We start from the raw sequence: 22,892 nt of genomic DNA on the forward strand, positions 1-22,892 counted from the left end.
AAGACTATATTTTGCCACTCTTACTTTAAGGTTCAGCAGCCTTATGGCATAAAGCACTTGCATTGCAAAGTATGGCTTCAAGAACTTGGGATAGATTTAAAATTCAGCTTAAAGAGCACTTCTTATCTCCCGATTTTGAAAGAGAGATGTTCATGAATTGGGATAATTTCAGACAAAGAATAGAAGAGTCGGTGAGACATTACACAAACAGGTTCAGGACCACTTTGCTGAAAGTGCAAACATTCCACTCTGTAACTCAGCAACAGTCCCAAAAATATCAAAGTGGACTGTCAAGGATCATACACCGGGAGATTGATGATATAAATTTGCCGAAAACAATTACTTTGGCAAATAGGAATCTCCGAGACAGGAGGTATGAAAAGAAAAAAAATGGACCTCCATCTCAAAAGAAGAGGGACAGGTTTCGGTGAGACTGAGGGACAGGTTTCGGCCGAATAAACCAAGATTCTTTCCAGGTAGTAAACCAAGTCCCCAACTTCACAAGAGGCAAGAAAATAGAACAACAAAGTAATTCAGCCCCACCATACAAGTGGTTTGATAGGGAGATGGTGCAAAAATATAGGAAAGAAGGTTTGTGCATCAGACTTGACGGGGCTCATAAATCTTTGAATTGTCCATTCCATAAAATTGAAGGAATATCCCAACAAAACAAGAGGCTGAAAAGGGAAGGCACAGGTGAAGGAGATGCATGAGGGTGTGAAGGAGAATGATCCAGCCCACACTCTTCTAAAGCCTTGGGGGAGGTGTTGGTCACGAACCAGCCCTATTACCTGATAGGGATCTTGCAAGGAGTGCTACTACAGCTTTTAGATTATTCACTTGTTCTCAGTGAGAGCAAGCTGAGAGTTCCTTTGCAGCGGTACTTGGATCATTTGGCTTTTTTAGTAGGTCCGTAGGCTGATGTGGATGTCATTTTGGGAGAATCGTGGCATTATCAAACTCAGCTAGCGTATGATTGTCAAGAGAAGACGGTGTCACTTTCAAAATCCGGGACGTGGCATCACTATTACAGCCAGAGTCACAAGGAGTCTTATTCCTATGGTGAGCCATGTCCACGTACTGAGAGTTTTAAGAATGCTATTTATTCTTACTTGATTTATGAGATCGAATCAGATAAGGAAAGGAATGAGGATAGCTTGACTGCAAAGAGGAGACAACATTTAGAGCACCATCATGATTGCTTTCCAAGGGATTTGCCTAACATTTTACCACCTAAGAGGCCCGAGGACTTATCCACATTTTAAGGGAAAAGCACAAGACAAGTAGCACCCCATTTAATGAAGGACCCACCTAGAGTTAGAAGCACTAAAGGTGCCTTCCTTCATGGAGAAAAGCACATAGAAAGCCCATGTTTTTTAAAAAGCCTAGCTTTCTAGGAGAAATCGCCTATTCTAGGAAAGAAAGCAGGCCAAGCTTTTAGAAAGCACATGCTTTCTAGCCGGCTTCTCTAGTCCATAAATTAAGGGCCTCTAGGCTCTTAATAGTATTGAGAATTGTACCCTTGTACAAAGAGATTTCTATCCGGTCTAGTATTGGTGAGGTAAAGCAAACTCCCCACCATGCGTCGATACAGTGATGAATCAACCGGCTGAGATGGATCATGCACACTTAGCTTCAGACCAGCTTCCATGGGAGTCACTGCTACTTTGCAATCTTCCATCTAAAAGCGTTTGAGTAGCTTTCTGCAATATTTCTCTTGTGAGATAAAGATACAGCTCTTTCCTTGCTTCACCTCAATCCCAAAAAAGTAATGAAGTATGCCTAGGTCCGTCATCTCGAACTCCTCCATGAGAAGTCCCTTGACCTAAGCAATCTTCTTCGTATGATCCCCTGTAATGATGAGGTCATCGACATATAGGATCAATACCAGCCGCAAATCCCCCTCTGTGTCGAGATAAAGATTTGCTTCTGATGGACTCCGCTGAAACCCAGTCTTCTGAAAGAAAACAAATTAAGGGGCTTTAACCGAGGGTCAAGGTGCCAAATCAAAGCTCTCCCACCGGAGTCGAAATAACTTGGTTGACCGGAGTCAACCCTCCTTGGCTAAAGCCAAACCTTCTTGGCCGAAGCCAACACTCTCTAACTGAAGTCAGCTCTAAATTGTTCTCGTTAACCGTAGTCAACCCTCTTGGCCTAAACCAAGTCTCCCTAACCAAGGTTAGGCTTACTTAAGCGGAGTTAAGTATCTTTGACCAATGGGAAAATATCTCTTTGATCAAAAAAACTTAATGAGTTGCATGACACATGACGCCTGATATTTAATACATGAGTTATTTGAACATAAAATTCAACAAAAAAAACTTTAATTTTAGAGTTTACAAGCACTTTGTCCTTGGCATGAATCAATAGGTTGTGGGATATCACTCCCTTGAGGTACAATAACATGCTGCATGAATTGTGAGTAAATTTTGCAATGCTACACAACTTCACACATATTCATGATTCTTTTTCTTTCTCCCTACTAGTTTTTTAGTTTATCTACAATCACTAGTGGACTTGTTACCAGAATCTTCCTCTTCACGAAGGTTATTCTTGTTCAATAGTACCATATATAGTGCCCAGTAGTCTCATACGATATATAACTTGGAAACTAGAAGACTTGTTTAATTGACAATACATGGGTCTACCGAATGAAAGCAAAGAGTCATGGAAGTACCATACCTTTATTTTTGAATGTTTCGTATGGTACCAATATCAATATACATACTGTATGGAAAAAAAGTATGAGTACATTCGGGGGGGCTCCCTTCGTATATTATTATTATTTTTTCCAAGGGGGATGGAGGAGGGATAGGAAGACGAGGAGGATATACGCCTACAATCAACAAACTAGTATTTATCGTAGTTGAAGTATTTCATGCTAAACATTGAGACAAGAGAGTTCAAGGTTGAGACTTAAAAGTGATAACTAGTTATTGGCTTTTCTATCATAAAAAGCGGATCCGATTTCCATGACTTTATGGATGGCAATAAGAGCGAGTGGCAACAAGAATGAGTAGCAAGAAGATGAAAGATATGGTGGCAAGCAAGCACAAGCAGCACAGCCCACAAGAGGGCTGTGTAGGCCGAAGGAAAGGGCGGCCCCTTGGAAGTTTCTAATTACCACAAATGAGATAATGTCATAGCATGATCCACCTAGGACATAGATCCAACTACCACTCTTAAATTTATTATTAAGCCTAATCGACAATCGCCACAAGGGCGAATTAATAAACTAATCCATACTTCATCATTATTTTCTCACCACCCTCCGACAAACGAAAACTTCTCGAATCTCAAGCTTAACTCTTACAAGGCTTTGGTTAGGATATCTACCACATGGGTGTGTTCATTGCTTTCGCTCCAAAGGGCCATCACCATGGACGTTTCTTTTCGCCCTTAGCATGCTCAAACCCATCTACCAAATCATCATTCTCGCCATCAGATATCTGAAGCATATGTTAGTGCATCTTTGCACAATTCAACAGATATACTACAAAAAAATATGCGACACGCCATATCTTTTTGCCAATCCCCAGTAAGGTTTTTCTTAGAATAGCACACAATTCCAAGAGCTATATTTGCACGAGCAAGCTTGGTAATTTCAAAATCCAACTTCTCCACATAGGCTTGGATATGTAATTCTAACCATGTAACTCTTTGGTCCCACACATCTGTTGGACCTACATCTACCATCCCAACCATATAAGCATAGTCAATGGATAAGTTTTAAGTTTTAATCTTTCCATTTGGATTTGATATCATTGTCTGATGATGTTCTCAATCAAACACACTATGACATTATGTTTGACCACTTGCCACTTCATTTTTATTAATTCCATTTTACAAAGTTTCACTTGTTTGTCTTGATAAGATATTATCAAGTGTACACACAATAAAATAGTTTCTAACCTATGAGAGGATCCCACTAGCCAGATCAAAAGCAGCTAAAGGCATCCAAGCATAGTTCTTTTTTCTCGCTTTTTCTTTCGGCTCTAGAATCAAAGAAGATTTTGACAAAGCCTAACGCTCCCATAGTGAACACTTCTTTTTTTATCCCGTAGTGGTACTGGAAAACACAACCAGTTTCCTAGCCTGCTTGGCCTCATTACTGGTTGATTGCCAACTTGCTCTTTAAGACGGGTTTCTTTGGGTAACTCACACTCAGATGTAGGATGCACAAAACCACTTATTCTACCTCTTACAGCACTAACAAGCATGTTGGCATACTTGCCTCTCACTTCCATTTTGATCCAATTGTTAAAGTCAAAGGTATAATCTTTAACTTAAACAAACAGCAGTAATGGATCAAAGACCTTCGTCCCTCAACATACACGATCATGGTCTTTCCTTTCAGTAAGGCTTTGAGCATCTAGCATGATTCTACAGTTCAATCAAATATGTTTCTAGAAACCATCCTTGGCTAATTAGCTTGTATAGCCACACATTTGTGCCCTTGACAATGTTTAGGGTATGTACATATTATTTTGAGCCTAAGGCCCCATTCTACTTTGCAGGTAACTGGCTGTAATACCATTCTCCTCAAAGCTGGATCACAACCATAAAGTTTGAAAGAAAAAGTTATGTTAGGCTAATTACAAAAGAGGAAACGTATAATAGATGTTGAATTGACTCGCTGTAATGATTGAAAAGTCTTTACAACACTCTATGCCTTAAGAATCCTCCCCAAAGCAGAGTAAAAGACTTACTGCAATTACTAAACAATCATTTCTTCGTTTTACCTGGATAAGCAGAGGAACAAGATCAGAATCTGACATGCTTCCATCAAGACACTCATCCATACGTAGCCAGACCCCATCATATGACATCAATCTGCATTGGAAATAAAATCTATGACTAGCAGAGAATAAGGAACTTCGTGACAATTGCACCCGAGCCCTTTGTTTATTTATTTGCATTCCTGCATTTACTGCTCATATTAAGCCTGCAGGATAAGCCCATTCACAAAAAGGGAAAAAGGGTATGTAGTTAACTTTATTTGACACTAGAGAACATGTCATTTACCATCCTCAAATCAAATACAACGAGGGACATAAGTGATTCCAGAACCGCTTAAAGACTTACTCATAACACAAAACAGAGATCTGAAAGACTAGCAGGAATTGTTTCTTCATTTCTGTGCAATAATTTGAATTGCAGATAATGATCCCGCAGGTAAGCAAGTTTTCTTTACAAATAATTGCTCTTTTGTTAGATATTGTTAATCACTCTGCATACATCTGCCACACTATTTATAGCTAAAGTGGTTCACCTGAACGATGAGATTTATGACAGGAGCTTATCTTCGATCTCCATTGAACCATAAAAAATCTGGGGTTAAAAGAGTCCATCTGCCTCCTACTATTTGTATATGTATCCTCTGTTATTTCTACCTAGTTTCTCTTCCGGCAGGTAAAGAACTGTTCAAGCTCCATTGTCTGAACTGAGTCCAACATCACTTTAGTGAGGTTGATTGATAGCCTAATTGGGTCCACCATCCTTGGCTGTGGTGTCACCTCCACTTCCCTTTTGCTCTCTTCCAAAAGAACTAGGATTTTCGAAATTTGTCCTCCCTTGCTCATGCAGATTAAGATGATGTTTTCTGATACCTTCCCTGCTGATCCAAGGTAGTATACGTATGAAATCTTGCATCTTATGAGGTGATTATGTTTTGAAATTCTCCATAATTGTCCCTGGCACATTTCATACTCAACCTCTACCCAAATGGTCACTAGAGCGAACAAAAGAAAGAAAGAAATATCATTTAGTCTTCAAAAGACTGAAGGGTCTATGACACTAAAAAAACCCAGATCGAATAAAAGCGAAGGGGTTGGACACACTAAAGCAGGCATCCAGCACACCCACAGCCGATGTCTGAGATGAAGGTGTTTAATTCAGAGGCAGCCTATGGTATATCAGCAGGTTGTCTGGCGGATGCAAAGGCAAAATCGCCTGCCTCCTTTTCAACAGAAGTGAAACCAAGGGCAGGGATTGTGGAGACAAGAAGCATGGCCACAGAAGCATCAACCGAGGACTGCCCATGGTATGAATTTCCCTTCTTGAATATCCTTGAGGCAGAGTGAAAGGGAACACGATTAATGAACATATAAACGAACAACAACTTAATAGGCAGTAAATGGGAAAGAGACTTAGAGATGCAAACAAGCTAAAGAGACCTCAGATAATCATGAAAAGAAGAACAAACCGGGTGGGCTTTGTCTTTTGGGTGGTTTTGTTTTTGCCACTATGACAGCTTTGATTAGCTGACTCTCTCCCTTTTGAGTGCCAATTTACAGCGGTTTAGAGCAAGAAGGGTGTTGATCATATAGGTTAGGTGTCAGCAAGAGCTTTTGTTAGCAATTACAGCATCCACTCTCCTTTTTGGTAAGCTATGCCATGTTAAGTAATGTCATTCCTTCTGGTCTGAGAGGCTTTACATAACTGAACCACCCCCTGAAGTGGGCTATGTATGAGTGACCAGAGAGATATCACAACAATTTTTAATTGTGGTTTTAATTAAGCAAAATTTCAGTTGACCTATGGCACAAGCTTGTTCTTGGTCTAGCCATTCACAAGTAGCAAAAATTCTACTGCATGGCCCTGGGCCACCAAATGTTTGCTATTCATTAAGCGGCAAGAAAAAACTGTTTGATATCCTCTTCTTGCCACTCATAACCTCAGTTTTAAGGAACAAGGCTAGGGGGGGTGGGGAAGTGTTCTCGAGTCCTGAAACGCATAGAAGCTAAAAGAGGAATAAAAAAATTGCTAGAGGCCATTGTGCCAGTGAACTGGCAATCTAGACCTAACACAAAAGCTTTTGCACGGATTATCCAAGGGTATGCCAAGGACGCTGGAATGTTAAGAGGGCTATGCCATAACTGGAGTCTATGAGAGAGCCAAGTATAGGTCAAATAAATTTAGACACTATCTAGAAGGATGGCGGTTAAGCATATGGGCAAGGACTCAGCATAAGTATGGGGATGGTTCCTGATTGAGGCACAGGCGTGATTCTATCAAGCCAATTATAGGTGCAATTGAATTTCTATAGTATCTAACATTGGCTTCGGGGTGTGGGGATGTGGAAAGGTCCATTTGGGCCCCTTTAGTGGCTTGTATTGCATAACCAATCCAGTGATCAGCCAAGATAGGTGATGCACCGCTCCTGGGGTTGGTCTGGGTGGTATGAGATCCTTCTCAGCAAAAAGGCAAGTCACATCTGAGGCTCATCTAGAATACATAGTCATGTGATCATTTGTCCATGTACTTGTGGCAGCATGAGGATAATTGCCACTTTTGAATACAAAGCAGCAATTATGTTATCTACTCTCCTTTTTGGTAAGCTGTGCATGTAACATGGCTCTTTGCCACGTGATGTCATTCCTTCTGGTCATGAGCCAATACATATCTGATTAACCCCTTCACCTAGAGACTGTTCACAAAATACTTAAGTGCAAGGGTGGATGCTAGCAAGAAACTGCGATGCTTGCAAGGACCTAGCATGCGTTTGAGACAGGGTTGTTGTCTTGAGTACCTTCTATGTTGATGTGGAACCCCCTGTATCTTCATCCCCAATACATGGTGTAGCAGGGAGAAGTCTAACTCACTCTCCCTCCCACTAACTGCTGACCGAAATAGAGACAGAAACTAGTGTAAGCAGTGAGGTGAGTGCAAGAACTTAGGGGCGAATTAGGGTCCTCCGAAGAGGGGAATAAATCTTTATTCATGTCTGCCCAAGCTGAATACAACTGTAGTAAAGAAGGGAAAAGTACTGTATGGAGGGAACTGATCCCTCCTATAGAAGACAGCGAACTGATGGAGAAAGGGGGCTGCAATGAAGCTGTGCCTGCTGCAGCTGGCAAGCACTGATGCGTGGACCTGGCGGAAGTCCTGTAGATGCCGCTGAAGAGGAGCTGGTCTGCTGCTACTCTGCTGGCCTGATCCTGTGCGTCTGCACTACTGCTGGCTGAGCGTTCACTGCCCAACTCAAGCCTCTAAATTGTGGATGATGAAAGAGCCCATGGGGCTGCCTTTTATAGGCCCCAGGGCCTGAAACTGTCCCAACTAGGCCAGCCGACTGGCCGACCCCTGAGTCGGGTCTTGGCTGACCAGGCTCCCACCAATTGAGTGGCAGCCAACCTGGCAGGTGATTGCCATGTAGGCTGCCAGCTGCGCAGCCACAGCCAGCATGGCCGTGGGCTTCATCTGCCCATGGTACATGGCTTGTCAGGAGCAAAGCCCTCTCACCCTATAGCCCTCTCAGCATACAGCCCTCTCCAGCCTCTCCTCCTTGCTCTCCCCTCTCCTCTCCTCCTTGCATGACATATGTATGACATGTATTAATAATTATATATACCTAGATGAATCCAAGAACATTCCCAAACTCATCCTCTAAAAACACAACATAGTGCAGTTTCAATCTCATGATAGTCACTCACAAGGTTGAAAACCATAAACTCCATCATGCATAGCAAGGACTAGCTACTATGACATCCCCACTGACGTCATCAGTGCCCAACAGTGGGTGTAGACCATAGTATAAAAATATGCTCTCACACATACAAATCCACACACCCACACATACTTGAGCATCCATTTATACAAAGTCTTCGTACTGAGTTTCTATCGGCACTCCGGAGGTGAAGGGCAGACTCAGCCATGATGAAGGCTATTAATAATTATATATGTATGGCATATGTATTAATAACAATTATAGATGTATTATATACTTTATTAACCTTAAAACTGAAACTCCGTTTCTTCTGGTGGCGGAAACACCGTTTCCCACCCATTTCCAAAACTCGTGGGAACTATGTATGTGGACTACTTTTAGATCAGCCTTCTCCTTTAGTGCTCGCCTTTGTCATGGCTGTGTTTGCCCTTCGCCTTCGGAGTGCTGACAGAAACTTATTATGAAGACCTTCCCATGTTAAGTGAGTGGTTCAAGGATAGGTATGTGTGAGAGCATATGTTTAAACTATATCTACACCCACTGTCGGGTGTCGATGACGCTGGTACTAGGTAGGCCTTGCTAAGAGTATGGTTTTGAACCCCGTGTGTGACGAAATAGTTTTTAGGGAATGTTTATGAGCACGTTCCAGGCTTCACCCAAAGATATTGCTGGTGACGTACGTGGATTGCATCTTTGTTCCACAGCGCAAGTAACATGCATCACTTGGAAGTGGCTTCTGAAATACGTATAACCACCCAAATTGGGCAACTTGCATTAACTTGCAATGTTATTAGAGGTAGTGAATAATCCAAATTTCATCACAACTTCCTCCAATGGATCTATGATGAAATAGCACATGACATTTCATAATCTGCGATTCTACAGTGTAAAGCCAGATTTTGCACAAGGATAGTGTAGGAATACTTATTAGAACACATGGATACATTTTCACGTAGTATTTTTTGTAAGCTCATTGTTAAGGAAGGGTGAATGTGTAGATAGCATAGCTGGACTTCAAGCAAAGTAGAAATTAGTCATTTTCAAAGAATCTTTTGAGTTAACGATAGTCTACAAAGCTTGCATGCAAAAGTAGTACTTGGACAACTAGGTAACCCTACATTGTTTGCTATGTAGGAACCGCACGTACAAGCTTAGTAGTATACAATGAAGGTATTCCAGATAGAGATGAGGTTTGCATGAGTCATGTTAATTGCATGTCAAGGTTTGCATGTAGCATAGATATATCTTAATGGATCTAAAGAATATGGCTAAATGCATGATGTAACATCATGACATTCCAATTTAGTCCTACTACAATCAGTTGTTAGACAAAAAAGATTATGCATGGCACATATTGCTCCTTTGGTAGCTATACGCGTATAGTTTGCGTCCAATGGTGTGCACCAATAGCCGACGCAATGGTGTGCGCCAATAGCCTTGCACCACATTTGAGTTGATCTTGAGATTTGAATGGCTCTTGTTGTCAATAAAATAAGTATGGTCACTTGGCTTGATTAGGACGAGGAGCAATGACGTTAAGGGACTTGTTGGGTCAAAGGTAGGATGTGGTAGCTTTCTTACAATTCTGTGAAGGAATGAAATACATGTGAGCTCTCGAGGAGACTTAGGGGTAGCTGTGTGGAGATGGAGGGATAAAAAAATTAATGCCCAAGTTTTAAGTAGACCTGGTTTACATGCTATCCATTCATTTACATGCAGTCAAGATGGCTCTTGGCAGCCTTGAGAAACAGACAACTGGGATGTGGAGCCTATATATACCTAGATGAATCCAAGTGTTGGAATCGGAGTCCTAGTGTGTGTGGTCCTAGAGTCCTAGGAGTCTCCTACAGTTGTGTGAGTGTGAAGAGTCTTGAGGCCACTTGTGCCACCTCATCACCTAGATTATAGGATCTAGATTCTCTTGTGTGTGACCTCATCTATGAGGTATCAGTGTAGGAAGATAAGGCTTGCCCAGCCTATAAATGAGGCCATGTACTTGCTACAATTCAATAAACTATCAACATCAACTATTCTGCCTCAGCTCCTGTCTCCAATCATGTGTCTCTCACCCTCTCCCATTTTCAACAGTTGGTATCAAAGCCACCTTGAAGCGTCCTACCCATTCCTCTCCTCGTAAGCTCCTCTTATAGCTACTCGTGATTTCCTCCTCTCCTTGAGGTGATGAGCGTCATCAACAAGGAGCTGCGCTGCCACACCTGCACCCCCTCGTTGCCACACCTGTGCTACCACGCCAGATCTGAGTCGGCCTCCCTCGCAATCTGCTCACGCCTTGCTACTGCCGCCTCTCCGCTATTTTCCCTGGCGCCATTCTGCTCGCGCACGCTTGTGCACCATTCTGCCCGCCATACTGCGGAGCTTCTACTTGCTCGAGCCTGCCAAGTGCCCATACACCCACGCTGCTTCTAGTTGCCCACGCAACTTCTCCTACTGCCCACCTAGCTAGACCTGCGACAGCTCCGGTCTTGTAACAAGGCGATGACTTGGCGGCGTCTCGAATGTACCGGCGATTGACGACCTGAGGGCCGTGGCCATCGACTCGCACGTCAACGCAACGGAAGCGTGGTGGGCCCATAAACCTCACGATCTGTTGTCCATAATTCGGCTCATTGATTCCTTGCTACCTCCCTGTCTCTTGAGGATGCCTTGATGCAGTAGCAGCCCAGCAATTCAGTCGTCATTTTGACTGACACAGGTCCTGTTCGTGACCAATTTACTGCCCGAAACCCTAATTTTTGCCCCTTTACAATTTATGCTCAACTTCTCGAATTTTTTGGGTGTTTTCATGATGTGAGGGTTCCCAACCATTGAACGAGAACTCTTCTATCAGAAATTTAGAAAAGCCCCAGTTTTCTGCAAACCCTAATTTTGCAGCAACCCTAACCATAAAATTTAGGGCTTTTCTGTTCTGTGTCTTCCTTTGGCATAATTGAAGCTTCTACCATGTAAAATTTGGGCCTTTTTTGAAATCTGAGTAAACATTGTAAGGGATTTAGACACTGGCTGTAATAACAGCTAAGACCTTCCCACCAATGGATGGCAATGTAAGAAGAAACTCCAGCTTCTTCTTATGCGAGAAGGCATATGGAATATCACCAATGGCAAGGAGCCAAAACCCCAAGGTGATGATGCTAGAATCAATCGGTGGGAGAACCAAAATGATAAAGCAATGGCTATCATTGGCCTAGCTTTAGCTGACAACCTTATCCACCATGTGGATTTTGATAAGACAGCAAACGACGTTTGGGAAAAGTTAGAGAATTTGTTTGGAAATAAGATCAATAATTCCAAAGTATTTCTCAAACAAAAACTCTTCAAGCTCAAGATGAAGGAAATTGAAACCCTCAATGAACACTTGAGCAATCTTGGGTTAATTCTCCAACAATTATCTACCATCCGAGCCATTGTTGAAGATGATGATCAAGTTGCTGTACTTCTCTCCAGTATTGAAGACATTTCCAAGTACAATGAGATCCTTGCTGTCCTAAGAGTCAGCCACAATATGAGCTTTAAGGATATGGTAGCTCATCTCATTGATGAGGACCATAGGCTTACAGAGAAAGCAAAATCTTCCTTCGAATCTGGCAAAGCATTCTTTCTCAAGAATAAGCCCAAGAAGAACGGAAAACCTCTTAAATGTAATTACTGTCAGAAACTTGGCCATCCAGAGGATCGTTGCTTCAAGAAAATGGCAAAGGTACAAGCCAAAGAACATGCCAATCTGGTTGCAGAGCAGAGCGAGGACGAAGACGATGAAGCTACACCTTCTGGACCTGAGGAACAAGCCTGCACTGCTGCTATTTCTGGTCTATCCCTCCATGAGGTGATAGATGAAGAGTGGGCTTTCTAGAGTCATGTGTGTTAGGTACTCTGCCTTGGGCAGTCCCCCTAAAATGATGTAATAATTTGTCATTTTGTGTGCCTTGTCCTATAAAAGGCTCCACTTATTTCCATGTACCCAATTAGGAGACAAGGGGGGTTGTTATGTCTTTCCTTTATCAGGCCTGGCCGAGTTCCAGGATGTTGGTGTACTCCCTAGACCTATGAGTTGGTCATGCATCCATGCTCAGATTTGAGTCTCTAATCATGTTGACACCTAAGCCATGAGAGTGCTTGGTTCAACCTCTGAATTATACTCAGCTATTAGCCTCTGAGATTGCCTCGGATGCACAGTCTGAATGATGTCATAGTTTCTCACCCTAGCTCTGAAGGGGGGTTTGTTGGAATCGGAGTCCTAGTGTGTGTGGTCCTAGAGTCCTAGAAGTGTCCTACAGTTGTGTGAGTGTGAAGAGTCTTGAGGCCACTTGTGCCACCTCATCACCTAGATTATAGGATCTAGATTCTCTTGTGTGTGACCTCATCTATGAGGTATCAGTGTGGGAAGATAAGGCTTGCCCAGCCTATAAATGAGGCCATGTACTTGCCACGATTCGATAAACTATCAACATCAACTATTGTGCCTCAGCTCCTGTCTCCAATCATGTGTCTCTCACCCTCTCCCATTTTCAACACCAAGAACATTCCCAAACTCATCCTCTTAAAACACAACATAGTGCAGTTTCAATCTCATGATAGTCACTCATAAGGTTGAAAACGATAAACTCCATCACACATAGCAGGGACTAGCTACTATGACATCCCCACTGACATCATCAGCGCCCAACAGTGGGGGTAGACCATAGTATAAAAATATGCTCTCACACATACAAATCCACACACCCACACATACTTGAGCATCCGTTTATACAAAATCTTCGTACTGAGTTTCTATCGGCACTCCGAAGGTGACGGGCAGACTCAGCCATGATGAAGGCTAGCACTAGAGGAGAAGGCTAATCAAAAAGTAGTCCAAAATCTCTTCATTCAAGCTACAACTACTTGTGAAGTCTAAACGATTTCATTTTAGTCTCTCCCAAACGAGCATGTAAATCTAGTTGATAGGGCAACGCACCATTTAAGATAGAAAGAATTATCCCAATACCAGCAGGCCGCAACATGGACGAAAACTTCACAAGGTGAAATTTGCATGTCCGCTAATATGGCAGAAGCATATACCTAGATCAATCCAGGAACATTCCCAAACTCATCCTCTTAAGACACAACATAGTGCAGTTTCAATCTCATGATAGTCACTCATAAGGTTGAAAATCATAAACTCCATCACGCATAGCAAAGACTAGCTACTATGACATCCCCAACAATTGTGTACCTCTTGCATGCACTTTTGTGTTGTTAAGCTCCATGGATAAAATAAGCAACAGCCAGATTTAGATGCCAGGGTCTCCTACACATCATGCCAGCTGAATCAAATCATCTATATAATTCTTGTTTTTCCATCTATCAAATGACTCCCATAAATTTCTAATGAGATGTGGGTCCATGCTAAAAATGTAAAATCCAAAATCTCTTGAAGCATTGTAGCTTGTGGACATCCACTTAACGTTCTCTCTCTCTCTCTATCTCTCTCTCTCTCCCTCTCTCTCTCTCTATATATATATATTTATTTATTTTATTTTTTGAGGCTCTCAAAGATTATACTTTTTTTTTTAAGAAATTAATTTGATTTACTTATGTATGCAATTACTCTTCTATGTGCATTTGTTTTGTTTCCATCACTCTCTCACTTTTTGGGTGCTTCGAAGCATATCGGAAATGTGAAATTCTAAGGTTGTTCAATGTGTCAAGGTTATCACTAGCCAATCATGTTGCAGGTAAATGCAAGCGACAATAGGGGTAAGGCAGATGCGAAGGATCGAGAGGGTATAGGTGGAAGTACAGCTAATGCTATTATGGAGATTGTTAGCAATGAATCTATTGCTATTGGTGACATGAACAAGTAATTTGCTTCATATTAATGGTTTTCTTCAGTGCTCAAAACATCACGTGCTTTAAGGAGAGGTGGTTTCCAAGTCTCTTGCCTATTTATGATTTGGTGAGTGTTTCAGAAGCGCAAAGCACAAAAAGGCAGTTTTGATCATGGACGAGGTTGATGGGATGTCTCGGGGAGAGAGAGGCGGAGTTGGCGGCCTCATAGCTAGCATCAAAATGAGCAAAATACCCATCATTTGTATTTGTAATAATCTAGTACAGTCAGAAATTGAAGAGGCTAGTGAACTATTGTCAACACCTGAACTTCAGAAAACCAACCAAGAAACAGGCATGAGTTCATATTCTCCAAGCCATGTGTGCCTTTGGATATACAAAATACACGTTGGTCTTCTGTTGACATAGGAAATAATCGTGGAAACCCATTAAGATGAATTAGTTAATATCATCATCACGCTTTCATATGCTTGTTTTGGCAGACAGAAGATAGCTCTTAAATTTTTTCATGATCATTGTGTCGCAAAACGGCTTCATCAAGTGGCTCAAGCTGAGGGCATGCAAGTTGCCAAGGTGATTCATTCATTGAGATGCTTTTGCATTTCTTGAGAGAGAGGGAAGGGTGGGAAAAAAATTTTATTTCTTAACTTTTTTCCCATCAATCATTTAAGACCGCTCTTGAAAAGCTTGCTGAGCAAGTAGATTGGGACATGAGAATGGCTCTAAATGAGTTGCAATACATCAATTTATGAACTCAAATTGTCAAATTTGCTGATGTAAAGGCTCGGCTTCTTTCAAGTGGCAAGGATGAAGACATGAGCCCTTTCAATGCCGTTGACAAGTATGCAAAGCCCTTTGGTTTGACTGGCTTGTTGTTCTATCTCATTGACTTTGTCTGTAATCATTTGTGGCTAGCTCTATTTCAAATTGTGTGCAATGCTTGAAAATGGAGACCAAGAATTTATCTCAACATGGGGCTGGTGCCTGTATAGACAGCAAGAGAGTTGGCAAGTTGAAGCAAGCAAGATGACATGATGGCTAGCTTAGAGGATTGCAACCTCATACCAGTACCAAAAGAGGGTAACTGGCATCAACGGTGCATAGAGGTGTGTAAATTCCCCTGTTGACTTGACACCCTTTTGAAATTGTGAGAAGTGCAGCGGAAATGAACGGAAGAGAGAGAGAGAGAGAGAGAGAGAGAGAGAGAGCATGACTCACACACACACACTGAGAAGGAGAGAAAGGAGAGAGAAAGGCACAAGAGAACTGCAATTGATCTCTGGAGAAAACCCCGCTACAACTAGGGGAAAACCTCGGAAACAACGGGCTGCTCAAGTGCTCGGAACACACAGCTCAACAACCAAATAACTGGGAGCACGAGGGAGTGGATGAACTGCTCCGCTACCCTGCTCCTCAAGTGATACTGTGAGATGTCTCTGCACCTCTACCAAGCTCCACACTCAAGTGATGATCTGCTCCACAAGATGCTGCAACGAGGGCTGAGGGGGGGACCTATATATAGCCCCCCAGCCCCTCCCTAGTCGGGTAGCGCAGGCTGACCGACCAGCCTGCAAGGTGCCGACCCCACAAACCAGCATGGCCGACTCAAAGGGGGGGTGGGCTGGGGCTGACCCACCTCTGCCCTATAAAAGGGCCTCGTAGCAGCCCTACAGGGGGCTGCTCAGGGCCGACCCCCTAGGTGCCTCCATAGCCGACAGCCCTGCCTCCTAGGCACCTCCATAGCCGACAGCCCTGCCTCCTAGGCGCCTCCAAAGCCGTCAGCCCCACCTCTACACAGCACTAGAAAAAGGGCTCGAGGTCAGCCCTAACGGAGAGCCTCTCCTCCTGCCCCTCAACACTCTTCAGGCTGCCATTGTCTGCAGTCCCACAGCAAATACGTAGGGACCAGGATACCGTAGACTATCCTCACGGGGGGGTGGGGTGAGCACACCCACAACACAAGCCCTCAGAAGGCCCCATACTGAGAGGATAACTGGGATAGTAGAGTAATGACCATGTCCTCTGATGAAATCTGCTTCCCTGCCTGGAGGATCTCCTGCTGAAGTTCCTATAACTTGTTGATGTGGTCCCGCATCGATGAAGGCTTCTTGGGATCCAACAACCGCATCTGCACCTCCAGTGAGACCCTCTTCATGGGAGAGATTTGATTATAGATGGACGCCAAATGCTCCTATATACTTTTGGCCATTGACATGTGCTTCACGTGATTAATCACTTGAGGAGTACAGTTAAGAAGATCTTACCTTGGCATTAACACGGTCCCAAACTCCATCATCCCCACCAGACACTGTAGTTGAGCCCATCCAACTGCCGGTCAACCGGGAACGTGGGGAACACCGGAATTCCAGTCTTGTTCTCTGCCATCTCGGACAAAGTCGCCCTGTCGGAGTGAAGAGGATGATGAACTGAAAGAGAAGGTGGATGGGATCATAGTTTTTTCCATACGTTACCATACGCATACGTCATACAAGTATGGAAGTATGATTGGAGTATGGTTCAGCCCCTAGGGTTGAAACATACGTGACCCTAATTTTACTCAAAAACATTTAGAAAGATATGCATTGTACACATTACATTGACATAGACCTACAAACTTTCTCGAGAGACTAGAGTCATTTGGAATTTGGATTCTAATACATAGTGTCAATGATAGATCAATACTACACCAAACATCATGATCAAAGGTAGTAGGTAGTAGAAACTTGGAAGTAGGTACTACACCAAAACATCAAAGGCAAAACATCATAGAAGAAAAGGCTGCCACAGCCCGGAAATAAAGCTGAAAATTGAAATGCATCACGATTCACAACCGATGAGGCTCAAGCCTCAAGCTGCAGCCTGCAACCTCATCCTCATTCTCTTGCTCATCCTTGTCCTCATCATCATCTGCATCAGTGCCATCCTCCTCCTCCTCATCCTGCTCCTCCTTGAGACCATCCTTGAGGCCAACCACAGCCAAAGTTGGCCAATAGTGTACGGAGTACGGATTAGCAGAATAGTGCTAAAAATGTGTTTTCCAAGGTTTTGGCTAGGCACAAAATCGATCCCCCCTCCCAAACAAAACAACCCCCCCCCAGGCCCCCCCCACACACACACAACAAAAAAACCAAACCACACCCAAAAAACAAAACCCACAACAACAACAGCAACAACAACCAAAACCACCCCCAAAAAAAAAAAAAAATTTTAACCCAAAAAAAACACTCGTACGGAAAGCTGTACAGAACGCTTACAGGAAAAAGTCCGTACGCGTACGAATGCAACTATGGATGGGATAGAAGGAACTGAGGGTCGAAGAGAGAAGGTTGAAGACGAGGATGAAGGGGCTGACAGCCCAATGTACCTTCACACCTCGATTTCCGTCCCTTAGGAACACCTCCTCTCTGATCTGAAAACACCCTTCAAAGTCACCCTTTGCTGGTCACCCGAACAGTCCACTCCCCACACACGCTCCTCCTCAAAGTCACCTCCGAACAGCACCCTAATCCTCCTCTCTGTGTGTTGGCTCAACTCTCCCTCCGCTCCTCAGGTCTCAAGCCAACCGTGGCTCTGATACCATGTGAGAAGTGCAGCAGAAATGAACAGAAGAGAGAGAGAGAGAGAGAGATAGCATGCCTCACACACACACATTGAGAAGGAGAGAAAGGAGAGAGAGAGGCACAAGAGAACTGCAAGTGATCTCTGGAGAAAACCCCGCTACAACTAGGGGAAAACCTCGGAAACAACGGGCTGCTCGAGAGCTTGGAACACACAGCTCAACAACCAAATGACTGGGAGCACGAGGGAGTGGATGAACTGCTCCGCTACCCTGCTCCTCAAGTGAAACTGTGAGCTGGCTCTGCACCTCTGCCAGGCTCCACACTCAAGTAATGATCTGCTCCACAAGATGCTGCAAAGAGGGCTTAGGGGGGGGCCTATATATAGCCCCCCAGCCCCTCCCTAATCGGGTAGGGCAGGCGGGCCGACCAGCCTGCAAGGTGGCCAACCCCACAGACCAGCATGGCCAACCCAAAGGGGGGGTGGGCCGACCCACCTCTGCCCTATAAAAGGGCCTGGTAGCAGCCCTACAGGGGGCTGCTCAGGGCCGACCCCCTAGGCGCCTCCATAGCCGTCAGTCCCGCCTCCACACAGCCCTAGAAGAAGGGCTCAAGGTCAGCCCTAAGGGAGAGCCTCTCCTCCTGCCCCTTAACACTGATTAGGCTGCCACTGTCTGCAGCCCTACAGCACATACGTAGGGACCAGCATACCCTAGACTATCCTCACGGGGGGCGGGCACACCCACAACACAGGCCCTCACTCTCTACACTACCCTCACTCACTGGGCGGGCACACCCACAAGCAAGGCCCTCTCTCTACGTGACATCAGGAGATGTTGACCTCCAACAGAAACATAGCCAAAACTGAAAATTGTAATCCATTACTGACAATGCCTAATTAAATCAAAGGGATGGACTTCCTCTACAATGAAGGACGTTCACACACAATAATCACACACGTTACAAGATAGAAGGGTTAAGATGGGGAGATACCCCCCACCCCAAACCTGGACCTGAACTGCAAATGGAAGTTGAAAAATAAGGAGAGTCCTTATTTGTAACACCTGTGTGATGAAACCAACAAAAGCTATGGACAACAGGCTAACCTCTACAGATCTCATATTCTGAGATTTGCAACTTGGAGATCAAAACCAAAATAAATGACTGCCACGGTTACCTCATTTTCCAGTTGTTGTAGTCTCTACTTGCTTTGGAGTGGGCTTCTGGTGCTTTGAAGAGCAGATTACGTCAAATAGTCCATCTTCGGTGAGGAATGATACTCTGTCCAGGTCACACATTACAAGCAACACGATTTACCTTAGAAGCCTTGCTCAACTTTGCATGTAAGTATAAATGATGCGCGCCAATCTAGCTGCACGAGTCACAACCCAACACTTTTACAACATCAGGAAAAAAGTCAGTGCGAACCCCAGATCTTTGGCTTTCTGTGATTTGCGGCCTCCGATCCTCATCAGCAAGCAAATAACTCTGAAAAATGCCCAAGATAAGCAGGGGCAAAGCTGCTGTCACCTTTCACAAAATCTAGAGCTAGAGCATTTTAGAGGAAATCGTTGTTTGCAATGATACTAACTGTTTTTTTGCTAACACTGGTTGTCACATGACCCCTTCAGGTACGTCCTGTTCAAAATTTCAGCAAAATTTGACTCAAAACACATTGAGCTAACTGAAGAAACAGATAAGGCAACTTCATCATAAACTTTGTCAAGAAAACATTGAGTACAGGGAGATGGCACAAGGCAAAACCTTTTGTCCTTTGTGAGGTAGTTCCCGTCTCGACTGAAAGAAGGCAGCTCCACCTCTGCCCGATCCTCACCAGTAGTTACCGGTCTGCTCTCCTCAGACGGCGATGCAGACACGCCCCGTCCCCTGCCCCTTCCGTGCCCAGGAGAAGGAGTTGCCGTTGCAGGTTCATCAGCGTCGCTAAAATCATCTTCGTGAAATGCCACTTTGGTCGCTCCCTCGTTCTCAATACGTGCTTGCTTTTGGCAGGCGACTTCTCTGGGGTTTCAGCTTGTTATCATCGCTAAGAAGATTGTTGGCAGGCGGCTTCTCTTGTTTCAGCTTGTTATCATTCGCCTTACCACCCGGTGCAGCGTCCGAGAAGTACTTGCTTAGGCGGCTTCTCTTGTTTCAGCTTGTTATCATTCGCCTTACCACCCGGTGCAGCGCCCGAAATCTATCCTTAGGCGCTTGTTTTCTTCAGGTGAGAGCGCGAATCCTGCAGCGGAAAATGAAAAACCTTCACAGACACGAGATGATGAAAACGGCAATCGATGAAGGCTAAAAAGACTCACAATAGCATAAAGAAAGAGAACGACAAAGCTAGACAAGTTTGGAAAAGCAGAGTAGAGCAGGGCTATGCCAAAATCTATGAAGGCGAGTCAGGAGAAACGGTGATCGGAGCTTGAGCGAGAATTCCAAATCGGAAAAGGAAAGCCCAAAACGGAAACAATGCATTTCAGAGCAAGATTTGGAGCTTCTTCTTCTCAACGAGCGATCAAAAACACAAAAGAGTTATCGGAGAGAGCAAGTGCATGCAATGGAAGACAAAAAACCCAACGCCCAAAATCGAGAGGAGAAGAAGGAGGAGAGTTGCAAAATCGAGAGGAGGAGAGTTGCTTCGAAAGACGTCTCCTTTGCAAAACCTCTCGAGTATTGTGGACCATCTAAAAGGTGATTGAAGATATAAAACTATAGCAAGCATTTCACCCGAGCATCTCTCAGATGTTCACAAGATGGTTAAGGCTTCATGGGATAGATTCCTTTCTTTGAAACTTTTTTAACTTGATAGAATTCTCCAAGAAGAAATCGCATTGAGTAGGAATTGCGTTGTCGTGCTACTGTCGATCTGCACAAAGAAGGCAAGACTAATATTTAAAAACCCATGCTATACTAAAGGTCATAGACCTTAACAAAAGAAAACCCATGCCATAAACCCCTTTTTACCCCCCTCCCATCGTTTGCATAAACAAATATCTCATTTGTCCCAACCTCTTCTGTTCCAAAGTAGAGAACCATCACGTGAGATCATGATCAAAAGGATTGACTTTGCAGATCAGGGTCAAGAGAATCGACTAGTATCAAGAGACAAGTTTCCATATTAAAAGGGACCAATTCGATGCCGAATTTGAATTCCAATATTGTGAACAAATAATAGGGAACTAGATAATTCATCGTCCTTTCTAAAAGAACTCATACCATTACAACTCCAGAGTGAAAAAGGTCAACTCTATTGCAAAGGGTGGTGATAAAAAAGTTCATGGTGCAGAGGGGGCATTTTATGCTATGAGGATGCTTTGGATTTCTATGCATCTTGAGTGAATAGATGTGGACATAGGTCGAGAATGGCTCCATAGTCTCAAGGAAAGCTTGCAGCCGAAAAGCATAACATATCTTTTAATGATATAATGTTTGTTGAGTATTTACATAAAAGCATAACATTTCTTTTAATGATATAATGGCTGAACTTAAGGATGTTTTTTGCTTGACTTTCTTGATGGTTTACCCCCCAAGAGAGAAGTAGATCATAAAAATACATACATTTTCTTAATTTACCCCTATTTGTAAACCCCCTTTTAGGCTTGGTCAAACAAAGGGATGTGAGGTAGAAAGACAGCTAGTTCAATATCTTACAAAAGGTCAAATTCAACCTAGTAGCTTAGCTTGGTCTTCACCGACTTTACTAGTAAAGAAAAAGGATGGTACTATGTGCTTATGCATGGATTACCAAACTTTTGAAAAAATGATGATAAAAGATAAATATCATATGCCTTGCATTGATAAACTCTTCAATCAATTGCAAGGGATTAAATATTTTTACTCAATTTGATTTAAAATCTAGATATTAGGAAGTGTGTGCTATAGTTTATGCATTAAAGAAATGGAGGCACTATCTATATGGTGCTAAGTTTGAGAACATATTTGATTAAAAAGGTATAAAATGGATTTGTAATCAGCTAGAACTTAAAGGAAGGAAGGCTAGATAGGCTGACTTACTGCAATAAATTTATTTTGGCTTGGAATAAAGAATAAGTAAGGATGTCTAAGATTATGTCTTGAATTGCCAAAAATGCCAAGTCAATAAAGATAAATGTCTTAATGTAGGTGGTTTTCTAGTCCTTTAAAGATCCCATATGGCAAATGGGAAAGTATCTCCAGCCTTCATTCCTCATGTTCCATATTTGTAGTAGCTGCTCTACGTCCTTTCCTTTGTACTATACCTACCTATTGAAGTGCTGTTTTCATATGCAATAATCATCATTGTCTACCAATTCTTCCCTCATTTCCTACATAACTAGTTCCACACAGAGTACACTTCATCATCATTTATGCTAGTTAGAATGGGTGGGAAATTGAGTGAAAATGAGAGGGGAAGTGGTGGATAGTGATCTGTGAGTAGTGCAAGGGCAAATAGATAAATGAGAGTGCTTCAGTAGAGGTGGGTACAATATAAAGAGAAGAACATAGATCAACCACTACAAATATAGAATTCACCAAAACAATAAGTTCATCCACTAGCATATACTCAAAAAATCTCAAGGCACATGAAGATGCATACTGTTGGTAGACATATGAATACCCAAACACAAGCAAGGACATCCATCTTCAGGAATCTCCTAGTAGTGGCTACCATGTTGCTTTCAAAGTAGTATTGCTCACTTACACCACCTCCAATTTTGCCAAGTCTCAACAATTTTACCATTAGACTAGATTGATCACGTGCATCCACAAAAACCAAAGTGCATGTGTGGAGATGTGTGCGCTTTTGCAACTTCTTAAATGGAGGCAAACCATAAACATGTAAAAGTCTTTTCCTAGATAGGGTTCTTTTGCACATCCTAGAATATATTTCCAATGCCACAATCCCTTTCATTAGTCCATAATGCATGCTCATGGTCATACCCATTTTCATTGTTGTTAGCAACCTAAATAAGCTAAATAAAAAAACTATATAATGTCATTGTGTCTCTTCCTCCAATATTGAGATAGTAGACATGGTGAAGAAACAAGGCAAGGTATGTGTG

At 43.1% G+C, this 22,892-nt stretch overlaps 1 protein-coding gene across 4 annotated transcripts in view; it reads right to left on the reverse strand.

Annotated features, from left to right (window-relative positions):
* LOC147899334 (replication factor C subunit 1-like) overlaps positions 1 to 19,465 on the reverse strand; it is a 34,873-nt gene extending 15,408 nt beyond the window's left edge. For 2 of the 4 annotated variants that reach the window (XM_087378707.1, XM_087378706.1), the window contains exons 1-4: positions 19,439 to 19,465; positions 19,276 to 19,335; positions 19,025 to 19,128; positions 4,743 to 4,833 (exon numbers count right to left, since the gene is read on the reverse strand). In XM_087378707.1, the coding sequence (XP_087234833.1) occupies positions 4,743 to 4,833; positions 19,025 to 19,029 (96 nt within the window). In that variant the 5' untranslated portion in view covers positions 19,030 to 19,128; positions 19,276 to 19,335; positions 19,439 to 19,465. Of the gene's footprint in view, positions 1 to 4,742; positions 4,834 to 13,676; positions 13,752 to 18,953; positions 18,995 to 19,024; positions 19,129 to 19,275; positions 19,336 to 19,438 lie in introns of those variants that run through there. The other 2 variants (XM_087378708.1, XM_087378709.1) reach the window with 2 other exon arrangements.
* Between the last annotated feature and the right edge of the window lie 3,427 nt (positions 19,466 to 22,892).

Source organism: Dipteris shenzhenensis, chromosome 8 (assembly GCF_047967505.1).
Source record: "Dipteris shenzhenensis isolate YYH24624 ecotype China chromosome 8, Dip_SZ_1.0, whole genome shotgun sequence".
Lineage (NCBI taxonomy): Eukaryota > Viridiplantae > Streptophyta > Polypodiopsida > Gleicheniales > Dipteridaceae > Dipteris > Dipteris shenzhenensis.